Source organism: Mesoplodon bidens (assembly GCF_964165515.1).
Source record: "Mesoplodon bidens genome assembly, chromosome: 10".
Lineage (NCBI taxonomy): Eukaryota > Metazoa > Chordata > Mammalia > Artiodactyla > Ziphiidae > Mesoplodon > Mesoplodon bidens.
In genome coordinates this window covers 84087886-84101726 of record NC_138172.1, presented here as the reverse complement: position 1 = coordinate 84101726, position 13841 = coordinate 84087886, and the positions used below count along the sequence as shown (strand labels likewise).

General features: G+C 42.4%; 1 protein-coding gene across 2 annotated transcripts; it reads left to right on the top strand.

The window, feature by feature from the left end:
* Nucleotides 1-2903: 2903 nt before the first annotated feature.
* On the top strand, nucleotides 2904-9644 carry LOC308623945 (zinc finger protein 24-like). 2 transcript variants are annotated; one of them, XR_014016904.1, is made up of 5 exons: nucleotides 2904-2984; nucleotides 3955-4463; nucleotides 4754-4883; nucleotides 7727-8963; nucleotides 9595-9644. XR_014016904.1 is itself a non-coding variant. In XM_081246769.1 (4 exons), exons 2-4 carry the CDS (start codon nucleotides 4035-4037, stop codon nucleotides 8488-8490), a joined length of 1323 nt encoding a protein of 440 aa, XP_081102895.1. In that variant the 5' UTR covers nucleotides 2904-2984; nucleotides 3955-4034; the 3' UTR covers nucleotides 8491-9380. The 2 variants fall into 2 exon arrangements, 1 of the variants encoding a protein (XP_081102895.1); XM_081246769.1 differs by lacking the exon at nucleotides 9595-9644 and having other exon boundaries at nucleotides 7727-9380.
* Nucleotides 9645-13841: the final 4197 nt, after the last annotated feature.

The window sequence follows — 13841 nt, the reverse complement described above, 5'->3', positions numbered from 1 at the left end:
TTATTCTTTTTGTTGCAATGGTAAATGGGAGTGTTTCCTTGATTTCACTTTCAGATTTTTCATCATTAGTATATAGGAATGCCAGAGATTTCTGTGCATTAATTTTGTATCCTGCAACTTTACCAAATTCATTGATTAGCTCTAGTAGTTTTCTGGTAGTATCTTTAGGATTCTCTATGTATAGTATCATGTCATCTGCAAACAGTGACAGCTTTACTTCTTCTTTTCCGATTTGGATTCCTTTTACTTATTTTTCTTCTCTGACTGCTGTGGCTAAAACTTCCAAAACTATGTTGAATAACAGTGGTGTGAGAGGGCAACCTTGTCTTGTTCCTGATCTTAGTGGAAATGGTTTCAGTTTTTCACCATTGAGGACGATGCTGGCTGTGGGTTTGTCATATATGGCCTTTATTATGTTGAGGAAAGTTCCCTCTATGCCTACTTTCTGCAGGGTTTTTATCATAAATGGGTGTTGAATTTGTCGAAAGCTTTCTCTGCATCTATTGAGATGATCATATGGTTTTTCTCCTTCAATTTGTTAATATGGTGTATCACGTTGATTGATTTGCATATGTTGAAGAATCCTTGCATTCCTGGAATAAACCCCACTTGATCATGGTGTATGATCCTTTTAATGTGCTGTTGGATTCTGTTTGCTAGTATTTTGTTGAGGATTTTTGCATCTATGTTCATCAGTGACATTGGCCTGTAGTTTTCTTTCTTTGTGACATCCTTGTCTGGTTTTGGTATCAAGGTGATGGTGGCCTCGTAGAATGAGTTTGGGAGTATTCCTCCCTCTGCTATATTTTGGAAGAGTTTGAGAAGGATAGGTGTTAGCTCTTCTCTAAATGCTTGATAGAATTCGCCTGTGAAGCCATCTGGTCCTGGGCTTTTGTTTGTTGGAAGATTTTTTATCACAGTTTCAATTTCAGTGCTTGTGATTGGTCTGTTCATATTTTCTATTTCTTCCTGATTCAGTCTTGGCAAGTTGTGCATTTCTAAGAATTTGTCCATTTCTTCCAGGTTGTCCATTTTATTGGCATAGAGTTGCTTGTAGTAATCTCTCATGATCTTTTGTATTTCTGCAGTGTCAGTTGTTACTTCTCCTTTTTCTAAAATGAATTTTTTTTAAAGAAGGACTGTTATCTGAAATATACAAAGAAAGCCTAAAACTCAACAATAAGAAAACAAACAAGTCAGTTTTTCAAATGGGCAAAAGATCTGCACAGACACCTCACCAGAGAAGATATACAGATGGTAAATAATCATATGAATAGATGCTCCACATCATATGTCATTAGGGAATTGCAGATTAAAACAAGGAGATACCACTACACACCTATTAGAATAGCTAAATTGCTAAACAGTGACAACTCCAAATGCTGATGAAGATGTGGAGCAACAGGAACTCTCATACATTCTTTGTGGGAATACAAAATGGTACAGCCACTTCAGAAAACAGTTTAGCAGTTTCTTACAAAAGTAAACATACTCTTACCATATGATTCAGCAATTGTACTCCTTGGTATTTATCCAAATGAATCGAAAACTTATGTCCACACAAAACCTGCACAAGGATGTTCATAGCAGCTTTATTCATAATTGATAAAACTTGGAAACAAGAAAGATTTCCTTCAATAAGTGAGCGGATAAACTGTGGTACATCCAGACAATAGAATACTCAGCAATAAAAAGAAATGAACTATTATGCTATGAAAATCCATGGAGAAATGAATGTTATATGCTTTTTGCTAAGTGAAGAGGCCAATCTGAAAAGGCTACAAACTCTGGTTCCAACTACATGACATTGTGGAACAGGCAAAACTATGGAGACAGTAAAAAGATCAGTGGTTGCTGGGGGTTATAGGGGTTGGAGTGTGGGAATGATGAATGGGTGGAGCATAGGGGATTTTTAGGGGGGTGAAACTGTTTAGTATGATGCTTGTAATGGTTGATGCATGTTATTATGTTTTCTAAAGCCATAGAACGTATTACACAGTTTATATTCACCTTAATATAAACTATGGACTTTAGCTAATAACTTTATCAATATTGGCTCACTGATTGTAACCAAAGATACCACACTAATGCAAGATGTTAATAATAATAGGGTTTTTGTGTAGCCGGGGAGGGGGTTTGGAGGGGCCATGTGGGAAGTCTATACTTTCTGCTCCATTTTTTCTGTAAACCTAAAACTACTCTTTAAAAATAAAGTCTATTAGGTTTTTTAAAGCTATTTTTCAGCAAAAAGACATCGGTTGGGAGTAAAAAGGGAAGTGGGAGCCGATATCTGGTGTTCATATAACAAAGAGCTCATATCCAAAATGTAAAAAGAACTTTCACTCATCAATAATACACTACAGGGCTTCCCTGGTGGCGCAGTGGTTGAGAGTCCGCCTGCCGATGCAGCAGACACGGGTTCGTGCCCTGGTCCGGGAAGATCCCACATGTCGTGGAGCGGCTAGGCCCGTGAGCCGTGGCCACTGGGCCTGCGCGTTCAGAGCCTGTGCTCCTCAACGGGAGAGGCCACAACAGTGAGAGGCCCACGTACTGCAAAAAAAAAAAAAAAAAAAAAAAAAAAATAATACACTACAAAAAGGGCTCTGAGCTAACTCCTGGAGTGTGGCAAGTCTCAGCAACCTTGTGGGTGATTTGAACTTTATCGACTGGCTCAGATTTCCTCAGGAGAAGGCAGGGAGTGAGAAAGAGGAATAAAAATCCAAACGCCAGAATGAAGCGCTCCTCCCGACCTAGCCGAACCTGGTGAAGGCAGTAAAGTCGGCGGAGTAGTAAGGTTGATCATAGAGAGGACCGCGCCTCCGGATTCCTAGGCGGGCACCGGAAGTGGCCTCGGGGTCGTGGGCGCCTTTTGCTCGGCCGTTTTGGGTTCCTGGTTGGCCTGGCGGGATGGTGGCCTAAGATTTTGCCATAACTACCTGCCAGGGCTAGTCTCCAGGGAGCGCCAGTCATCCCCAGAGCTGCGGGTGAGCGGTCGGGCTTCTCCCCAGCCAAGCTGCAGAACGCCCCATCTCTGTTGTCCCACGGGCCAGAGGTGGGACGGGGAGGGGGTCTTTGCGGCTTGCGTGTCCTGTTCTCCCCCCAGCACGTGCACACAATGCTTGGTAACGAGCTCAGTGACGATTTGTGTCTCTACTGTTCGGTTTGGATTTGTCGCTGTTATTTTGACTTTATAATATAGCGTAAACCACTCAGATTTTGCTTAATTCTCATTCTTTCATACACGATGGAGGCGGGGTGGGGTGGGGTGCGGTGGGAGAGGGAAATGTATCAACTGAGGGTTAGGTGCTTAATCCTTTATTCCCTGAACGAGCACTATAACCAGTTTATGGAGCTGTAGTGTATTACTCCTCTGTAATTGATTCATTTAAATGTCGTGAAAGTTTTACTGGAAAAATAACCATGACTCGGCTCATGTGTGTATTGTCATAGTAAGTTTACTAAAGTGTGGCAAGATCCATCTTCCCTTACCTTGCTAAGGATCAGGAAGCCTCCTTTTCCCTCTACAGGAGTGTCCCAAGACCCATCCTGCCCTGCTGAAGCAGTTCTATGAAGGGGTGGTAGATTATGAGTATACATGAAAGAAAGCCTTGGCAAATGAGCTATGGTGGTCCCCAGCTTTCGCTCATGTGCTTTATTTCTTCCTGTAATGTAGTTCTTATAAACTAAAAAGTCTTTAAATTCTGAGAATGTGGCCTTATTTCCCACAATAGAAGTTCTAATGCTAATATTTATGTAGCACTTTTCTGTATATCAGCAGCCAAGTGCCCTTTCTCAGTAATTCTGATCTATTTTCACGTTTCTTAGGAATATTATCCTACTAATGTTCTGCTACTCAGGAACATCACCTTGGCAGTGAGTCTTCATTATTAATAACATAGGTTCTTGACTGCTCTAGTTATTCTGCTGTTTTAATAGTATGTTCTCCTCCCACAGGAGTGCTCTGATCCTAAGGTTCCTCCTGATTCCTGGTATGTAAGACAAGTGAATCCTATCCTGAGCCACTGCACGCTAAGATGTCCACCAAGTTGAGAGAACACGCAGCCTTGACTCCTGTGGTGCACACTCGAGACGAGCAGGAGGGACTGAGAATCGTGAAGGTAGAGGAAGAGGAGAACCATGCTTGGGAGCAGAAGCCTCGCCAACTAGGGAATGTGCACCCTTATCAGGAACTTTTCCGCCAGTGCTTCAGGCAGTTCCGTTACCAGGCGGCCCCTGGACCTCGAGAGGCTCTGAGCCGGCTCCGGGAGCTCTGCCAAAAGTGGCTGCGGCCTGAGATGCACACCAAGGAGCAGATCCTGGAGCTGCTGGTGCTGGAGCAGTTCCTGACCATCCTGCCCGAGGAGCTGCAGGCCCGGGTATGGGAGTATCATCCAAGGAGTGGAGAGGAAGTGGTGACTGTGCTGGAAAATTTGGAGACAGAACTTGTAGACAAAGGACAACAGGTGGGAAAAGGGTAATCTATTGTTCATTTATGAGAACCCCAGGGGTCTACCAGCAAGGAGAGTGGGCATGGGTAAGCAAGAGGATTTTATAACCATTATTTTCTGGGCTGACACATTATCCTCTGTTTTCCCTTTAAAGCTCTGCTGCTTTTGTGAACTGATTAAGACACTGGTTTCTTCATCATTCTGCTTTCTGTACCCATAGGAAATTTTATGTTTAATCAAACTTTGAGGTTTAGTTAGCTATTGCTGATCCTCTCATGAACCCAGCTCTTCTTGTATGTCCTTAGGTCCAAGCCAGTGCACGTTACAAACAAGAAGTGCTGTGGAAGGAAATAGGACCTGTAAGCCTTGCAAATCAGTCACTTAACATCCAGCTGAAGTGTGATCCTTGGGAGCATTTTCCTCTGCAAGAGAATGGTAAGCTTTAAAATGTGAATCTTTTGTGATCTTTTGGAAGCACTGAGTATAGCATCTGCTAGGAAGCAGTATTTCTGGTGAAAAAAGTGGTATCTAGAATAGCAGAATAAGTTTAACACCAGAAGGTTATTTACAAAGTGAGCATATCTAGAGTTGATTTAATTTTGCATTGGGATATGTGGTATTTTTTAATTGGGTTATGATAGTGGTTTACAATTCTAACTGTGAATCCAAATCATTATGGAACCATTTTAACAATACAGATACCCAGATCTACCATAGATTTACTATAGTGGGCCCTAGTACTATATGTTTTAATTAGCTACTATAGAACAATAGTGGTAGCTTATATTTTAAAAATTCAAGTAGTATAGAAAAATACAAAATGAAAATAACAGTTCCATTCCGAAGAGTTAACCACTGTTAACATTCTCTAGTATATACTTCTAAAATTTTTCTTGTATATTCAAGCCTCTCCCCACTTTTTAGGGAAAATGGTATCATGATGTATTGACTATATTTTTAAATTTTTTTATATTTTTGATGCTCTGGCATTTGGGGCCTTGATCATGGACAGACTGTCCTTCCTAGGGCTAGCTAATTCCTAGAGACAGCAAAGGACTCCCCTGCAAGTGGGCCTTTCATATACAGTCCAACCAATCTGGAGCCCAATCCCCCAGCCATCTCCTTTATCAAACCTTCACACACCAAGCCAATATTCCCCCTGCCCTAAATCACCCCAGGGTCAGATACCAGAGAACTAGGGACCATCCCTATAGCCCAGAGTGTGCCAAAAGTATTCAAATTATCCATCCTAAGCTTGCTCAGCATACCTACCCTGCCTTATCCATTCCCTCCTGGGGAAACTCCAATAAAGGCTCTAGGCCATGCTCTCCCCTCTTCCCCTTAGGCCTCCTGATCAATCGTGGTGCTTTCCCATGCAGCCCTGCATGGCAGACTACGTCTTCTGTTCCTTGGGATCTACGAGTGTAAAAAATTTCTTTCTTCATATAGTCCTTTCCATGTCTGTGTGTCTTACCATACCCGCTGAAAACAAATCCTGGATACATTTTAACATACATATTATACACACTACTTTGCATTTTGCTTTTTTTTTTACCTAATGAGAATATTCAGGACACTATCCATTCATGCACCAAATACTTATTGACCATCAACTACGTGTCCAGCAGTATTCTAAGCATTGGGGATATAGAGGTGAACAAGAAGGCCAACATCTCTGCCCTCATGCAACTTACATTCTAGTGAAATCAGTGGGTACCACAATCTCAGTTCCTTCATTCAGTTGCAGTCGATGTTTGTGGCCTAGAGAAAACATGCAGAAATAACGTTATTCTTATCAGTAGAGTTATTTTATTCTTTTTGATGTTTAGTTTTCTGTTGCATACATGTATAATAGTTAATAGTCTCCTACTGATATGCATTTAGGCTGTTTCCAGTATTTTCGTTATTTTATTTATTTATTTATTTGGTTGCGCCATGTGGCTTCTGGGATCTTAGTTCCCCTACCAGGGATTGAACCTGCACCCTCAGCAGTGAAAGCATGGAGTCCTAACCACTGGACTGCCAGGGAATTTCCTCTTTTTGTTATTTTAAACACTGCATCAGTGGATGTCTTTATGTAAAAGTCTTTTGGCTCTTGTGTGAAAATATTGGAGGAAAAAAATTCCTTTAAATGCAGTGAGAGATTGATAGCCACTGGATTAAAGTAGAAAACTTATTATGTAGCCAACAAAGTTATAGTGATTACCTCTAGGGAAAGTAAAAGGACACAGGGTGATGGAGAAAGATGAATTGGGGTTTGGACTTTTTACTTTTATACCTTTTGTACTGTTGAAATTTTTACCATGAGTATCCTTTTTACAGTAAAAATAAAGAGCGCAGTCTTTGAATTCAGATAAACCTGAGTTTCAGGCCAGGCTTTATCACTTAATAGTCATGTGATCACAGACCAATTATTTAATTTCTGTATTTCAGTTGCTATATCTATTACCCAGCTCATTGTGTTGCTGTGAGCATCACCAAATATTGGGTGATCACTTGGTGTTTTAGCTATCCCATTTCCATGTAACAAACCACTCCAAAACTTAGTGGCTAAAAGGAACAACCATTATGTTATCTCTCACAGTTCTCTGGATTGACTGTGATAAACAGGATGGTTCTTCTACTGTACATGACATCAATTTAAGCTGTAGTTATCGGGGGGCTTGCCTGGACTGTGATGCTCGAGATACTTCACTCACTTCTCATACTTTAGCAGGAGATGGCTAGAAAACTGGGCTTAGCAAGATTCTGAGATGGATGGGCCTCAGGTTATCTCATTCTCTCACTCTTCATGTATCTCTTTAGCGGGGTAACTGGACTTCTTACATGGTAACTCAGGGATCTCAAAAGCATCTTTATACAGTCTTAATCCTTGAACTGACGTATCATCACTTTCACCATATTCTGTTGGATAAAGCAAGTCACAGGCCAGCCTAGATCCTGTGTGGGAGGGGGGTGGACTACACAAGGGATGAATGCTAGAAGGTATGTTCATTGGAGACCCTTTGAAGACTCTTGGGAAATTTACATTTCTTTCCTGCCATTCTGAGTTTTTAGATCTGGGCTGGGGCCCAAACGTGTTTTATTTATTTATTTTTATTCTTATGACTCAAAGGTGCAGTGAGTATCAAAAACCATTAGGATGATAGTTCTTGCTTATTTAGCACAATCCTTGATATTACTAAGCATTCATAATGTTATCAATTATTATTACTAATCTTACTTCCAAACGTATATGTGGGACATGTGGCACTTAAATAATCGACTTGCTCTTTCAGCAGGAGCTGAGACCAGGAATATGACTGGTGAATTTGCTCCAAAGCAGGTTTCTGCAGAAAGGAATTCATTGGTTGCTTTCCAGGATCCAAAGTGTGGAGAAACTTTTCAATATAGGGGTAAATCAGAACAGCAAAAGGTCAACCCCATGAGAGTAAAACGACACAAATGTAAGGAATGTGGAAAGGCCTTTGCTCAGAGCTCAGGGCTTGTTCGACATTGGAGAATTCACACTGGAGAGAAACCTTATAAATGCAATCAATGTGGAAAAGCCGTCAGTTATAAATCAGCCCTTCTTTCACACCAGGAAATTCATAATAAAATAAAACGCTATCAGTGTAATGAATGTGGGAAAGCCTTCAGTCAAAACACAGGCCTGGTTCTTCATCAGAGGATCCATACTGGGAAAAGACCTTATGGATGTAAAGAGTGCGGTAAATCCTTTAGTCAAAGTTCACACCTTATTGGACATCTGAGGATCCATACTGGAGAGAAACCCTTCAAATGTAATGAGTGCGAGAGGGCCTTCACTCAGAGGTCAGGACTCATGGAACATCAGAGAAGTCACACTGGAGAGAAACCGTATATGTGTAAGGAATGTGGGAAAGCTTTCCGAGGGAGCACCAGCCTTACTCAGCACCTGAGGATCCACACTGGGGAGAAGCCCTATCAGTGTGAGGAATGTGGACGAGCCTTCATTCAGAGGTCAAGCCTTGTTCGTCATCAGAGGATCCACAGAGGGCAGAAGTCTGTTTCTGTATCCTAATTGTAAGAAGGCCTTTAATCATAAATCAGGCCTTACTGAACACTTTAGAAAGCTACGCTGAATACAGACCCAATCACTGTGTAATAAATTCAAGAAATTAGGGATGTGGTGTCTCCATTGTTATTCTAAGTAGTCAAACTAGAAGAGATTCTGATATCATCCAACAGATTGAAAGAAGCTGGTAGCTTGTCACTGGGGCAGACCATTCACATTTTGGCCTGAGTCTGTTGTGGATGCTGCTATTTCTTTCTCCCATTCTTTTGGTCCTTCTCCTTTGTGATCCTTCAGCACTTTTGCTCCTTGAAGTCACTACCATCACATACCTTGAATAGCCTGGTGATACAGTGGCTCTCAGAATTTGAACAGAAGATCACTGAGACTGTTAGTGTGCATATTATGCAAAGGAGAACTTAGCAGGATGAACAGGAAACGTGATGCTGTTGTTAAAGTTATATACATGAGGGGTAAGCTAGGTAAGTTACACTTAAAAGTGACTACTCAACGACACAGCTTGCTGTTTTGTTTGCCTCCTCTTCACCCTGTTGGTGAGGGAGGAAGTCCTACCCTAGGATTTGGAAGATGGCCAAACACATGACACCCGACACTGGACAGATGGGATTGACAGCAGTTAATTAGCCGCTTATACTCATAGCCTAGGGGAGGAGGGCCACTTGGGAGCAGAGTGAACAAATAGGAGCTCTGGGATACAGGCTTTGTAGTAATAAGAAGGGGTGATGTCTGGTTTCCTTGGGAGGATATGATTGGCTTGTTTGAATAATTTCATGGGCAGGCAAGGAGGTGAAACCCAGTAGGTTGAGGAGTGTAGTTAGTCCAGCTGATGGGGAACAAGCCAAGTGGGGTCACTTCCTGCTGGGTGGGAGGCATATATAGCAAGAGCAGAGGAACCGATGGTTAGGCTTTTGGGTCCCTGTGAGGCTCAAAGATGTCAAGGCAGCACAGTAAGTTTTAGGCCTTGCTGCTCACTTTGTCAACTTAGAAAAAAGGCATAGTTTTTAGGAAAGAGTTATAATGTATATCTGTGCCCTCAAGAGTGCTGTTTATTCATATGTACTCTTTTTTTTTCTTTTTCTTTTTGAAACTCAGTGATACACATTCCTCCTCCAGTTTATCTCTAGGAAAAAATCCCAGAAATACCTTTGACCATCCAGCATGCCAGTTGGACTTGATCCCATATTGGTAGTGGGATTGAAGAGACATCAGGTAGCAGAGTCTATAATGCTTCTCCTGCATCTTTCTGACTTTCTTATGCTAAAAACCAGTAGAGATCTCAAGCTCAGCTCCCTCACTGTCCACTGTTATCGTCTGGATACCTATGTCCTCATTATGCTTTAGTTTATCTTTTCAACCTTTGGAATAGACAGTCTGAAAAGCATTGGTGTTGTCTTCTACTTTGAATGAAATATACTTTTCACTATGAGGAGGATTTGAGAAACTAGAAAGTTTATAAGGTAGAAAATATATAAAAGTGGGGTATTTCACTATATTCATATTTTTATAGGGACGGTATAAATAAATACCAACCCAGAAAACTCTGGAGGTGCTAATTGTTCATGCTTAGTGCCGTCACTTACTTTGTTTTGCCTTGTTTCAAGGCTCAGGTAGGAAATACCTGAGAGGTTGACGTCTACAGGTCAGAGGGAAACACCTATGACAAAAATAAAAGAGAAGTGGATAGAACATTAAATCTCCCTGAAGTGAGACACCTTGAAATTTAAAATGCAGACTTTCACAGAATACTTGTACATTTGAGGAATTTTCAACCAAGTGGATGAATTCTCCTGTGAAATGTGCTGATGAACTGAGCTTTTCTGGCAGTGGGAACTATGCCAGAGATGAAAACTGGCATCCTAAGGATCAGATACATTTGGCAGACATTTGTGTAGCTCATTCATTGTTTTTAGGAATTGAATTAGCTGTCAACTTAAAAAAACTTAGAAATTTTATGCAGAAATGGGATTTCCATATTATTTTGAAAAAAATAAGATCTGGCATCACTGGGCCAGACCTCTTACCTTCCAGTTCTTTCCATGCCCCACACTCCAGCTTCATTATGTGTCTGAGCCCTAGAGACATTTGAATTTGCTTATCTGGAGAAGGACTACTTCAGAGGAGGGTTTTATTTAATCGCAGAGTAAACTAAATAGAAACAAGGTGAAGTCATCCTTGACTTTTTGATAGGTTGTTTGCAGAAAATGGAAAACCATAAATTGAGAAATTTGAAAAGTAGGATACAGGTTTCCCCTGCTACCTGAAAGTGAAGCGTTCCTATGACACTTTTTGTAAGCCGAAATGGCATAAAGCAAAGAGGCAGTTACCTTAGGACACATTTTGCTAACGAATGCACAAAATCGAGATAAAGCACAGATGCTCACAGACACAGTTCAAAGCTATAGTGGCTTAATGCTGAGATGCTGAGTGTCGTTCCCAGGGAAGGAGCTTGGTGGTGCCACTCTTGCTGCTTGATTTGCGCGATACCTCTCTACAAGGCTGGCTGCAAAACAAATGCTGAATGCTATTTTCGGTTTTCGCCTTTCTTGGCAAACAAAATCCTCTTCGGCTTTCTTTCAGTTAGTGAAAACAGGTACTAATGTAGGTCTTTATTTGTAAAGGTGAAGAGGCGTAAAGCAAATTTTCAGAAAGCAGGGGATACTTGTATTTCTTGATTTAGTTTAAATAAAAATAATGAAAACATACATAAGTGTCAATAATGTTACCTTTGTGGGCTTGCTAACCTTAGAGTTAGGGATGTGTTTACAAAAGTAAATATAACAGGTCTCTCCACAGTGACTTGGCTAGTATACATTTCTGAAGATATGTGTTTAAAGAACGGTTATTGCCTACATATGTGTCATGCATTTTAAGGGTATTTAAAAAGGTAAATGAAACACGGATTCAATGGTGAATTTACAATTCAAGAAAGAAAATTTACAATACAAAACAAGGATAAATGAACACAAATCAAAAACAGTTCTGCCTGGGAGAATTGGGAAAGTATATAAAGAAGGTGGGTATTTGTGGGACTTTACAGATGAATAGGATTTTGGTTATTAGTCGAGATTCTAAGAGAAACAGAGTATATATTATTCTTTTTTTTTTAAAAAAAAAAGGAATTGGCTCAGATGATTGGGGGCTACTAAGTCCAAAATATGCAGGGCAGGTTGGCAGGTGAACTCAGGCAGGATTTCTGTCTTACAGTTTTAAGGCAAAATTCCCTCTTGGGGATATCTCAGTTTTGTCTCAAGGGCTTCAGCTGATTGGATGAAGCCCACCCATTATGGAGGGTAATATCCTTTGCTTCAAGTCAACAAATTGAAGATGTTTATCCCATCTACAAAATACCTTCACAGCAACATCTACGCTAGTGCTAAAACAACTGGGCACCGTAGGCAAGCCAGGTTTACATATAAAATGTAACCATCACAGATATATAGAAAAAAGCAGAAGAAGCTGTTAACACCACACGTGTCACTGATATTGCACAGGGGTGTGTTATGTGCAATTCCTTTTAAAGGGTGCTGTGTAGAGTAGTAGGTTATATCAAGACTTGTTTCTCTGGGCTGTTTACATCAAAATTGTGTCTTATTTGCTTAAGTATGCCTCCCATGTTAGAGTCCACTTTAAAGAAATTCAAAGCACTTGGGAGGTAACAGTGTAGAGGAACAAACCCAAGAATGGCATCAGGGAAATCTCACCCTGACTCGCCCAGTGCCCCTTAGAAAGCATAAAACTTGGTTGGTGAGCTAAACAGGTTGGAAAAACTTCCCTGAGTTCATTTCGTTATCCATCCACACATTTTATAATAAATCTGACCTGTCGATATAACTGACTGGTCCTTGGAACAGAGAAAGTGAGTGACTTGTTTAAAGTGACCTAGTGCAAGGCTTTAAGATTTCTTGACTCCAAGTCTGGCGTCCTTTATGCTACTGTTTTCCGACGTATATTTCCTGGGTGCAGTGGTCGACTCACAAACACCGAGAGGGCGCCAGGCTGCTCTCTAGAAGAGTCTGGGTCTGCAGAAGCTGTGAAGGAGGGGGAGCTCTGGAAGGCGGCCTGGAGAGGCCGGCGGCAGGGCGGCCCGGGTGAGGAGGGAGCGCCCGGTAACCACCAGTGGGGCGCCGGCGAGATCATAGAGATGCTCAGACCTTCCAAGTTCCTGTACAAACCCCGGAAGTAGAGTCTCCGGGGACCGAGATCCTAGGTGACTTGTCCAGCTGTATACTTGTGTGCACGTGTCGGGTCGCACTCCAGAGCTTCAACCTCTTTTCTCTAGAGCAGAGCCGGCCGTTTTCCGGCCTCGTGGTGAAGAACCGGGGTTCCTGAGTGGGTTGTAAAGAGAGGGCAGATGCTAGAGTCGAGTTTGGGGGGCGTGGGGGCGACGCCCCGCTCTCCGTGCGCAGCCGCGGCTGCCAGGTGCGCCCTAACCCCCACGAGACCCCCATAGTGCATGCGGAGTGTGACTTCGTAGGGGCAGGGGAAGCAGGGTGGGCTTGATTTCCCTGGCGTTTGCTGCCATGCAAAGACATACCTGTCTCCGCAGCCTTGGCAACAGTTTGTCCCTAAACTGTTAGGCTTGGTTTGTCACTATTTTATCTTATAAAGTTAAAAAGCTTATGTAAATTCTTGGCTGCCCAGGTAATTTTGTTCTGTTTACAATACGTTCCTATCCCCCAGAGCCCAGGAGAGCCTTCACCTTGACTCTGTACCCTAAGTCAAGTGAACTTTGTCTTGAGCCATCATAGCCCAAGATATCAAAAGTTTGGTGTTGGGGCTTCCCTGGTGGCGCAGTGGTTGAGAGTCCGCCTGCCGATGCAGGGGACAAGGGTTCGTGCCCCGGTCTGGGAGGATCCCACATGCCGCGGAGCGGCTGGGCCCGTGAGCCATGGCCGCTGAGCCTGTGCGTCCGGAGCCTGTGCTCCGCAACGGGAGAGGCCACAACAGTGAGAGGCCCACATACCGCAAAAAAAAAAAAAAAAAGTTTGGTGTAACCCTGACTTCTGTAGTTCACGTTACTAGGAGCAGGAGGGTTTGCACATAGTGAAAGTGGAAAAGAAGCACATGCTTGGGAGAGGCCTAGATTGCCTGGGAAGGTGCATCCTCACCAGAAGTTCGGCCCCTAGCGTTTCAGGCAGTTCTGCTACCAGGAGATCCCTGGACCTCACAAATTTTGAACTCTGTCATTACTGGCTGAAGCCAGAGATGCACACCAAGGAGCAGATCCTGGAACTGCTGGTGATGGAGTAGTTCCTGACCCTGTTGGAACGGGAGAGCTTTGTACTTAGATACAGGAGAATCATCCAGCTAAGAGGCAGTAGTTGTGCAGGAGAGTCTGA

What these genes read in the sequence shown, in the direction of transcription:
- LOC308623945 (XM_081246769.1), top strand. Translation starts at nt 4,035, where the DNA reads ATGTCCACCAAGTTGAGAGAACACGCAGCCTTGACTCCTGTGGTGCAC. An exon ending in TTGTAGACAAAGGACAACAG is followed by an intron (nt 4,464 to 4,753) that starts GTGGGAAAAGGG and finishes GTATGTCCTTAG; the next exon opens with GTCCAAGCCAGTGCACGTTA. An exon ending in TTTTCCTCTGCAAGAGAATG is followed by an intron (nt 4,884 to 7,726) that starts GTAAGCTTTAAA and finishes TTGCTCTTTCAG; the next exon opens with CAGGAGCTGAGACCAGGAAT.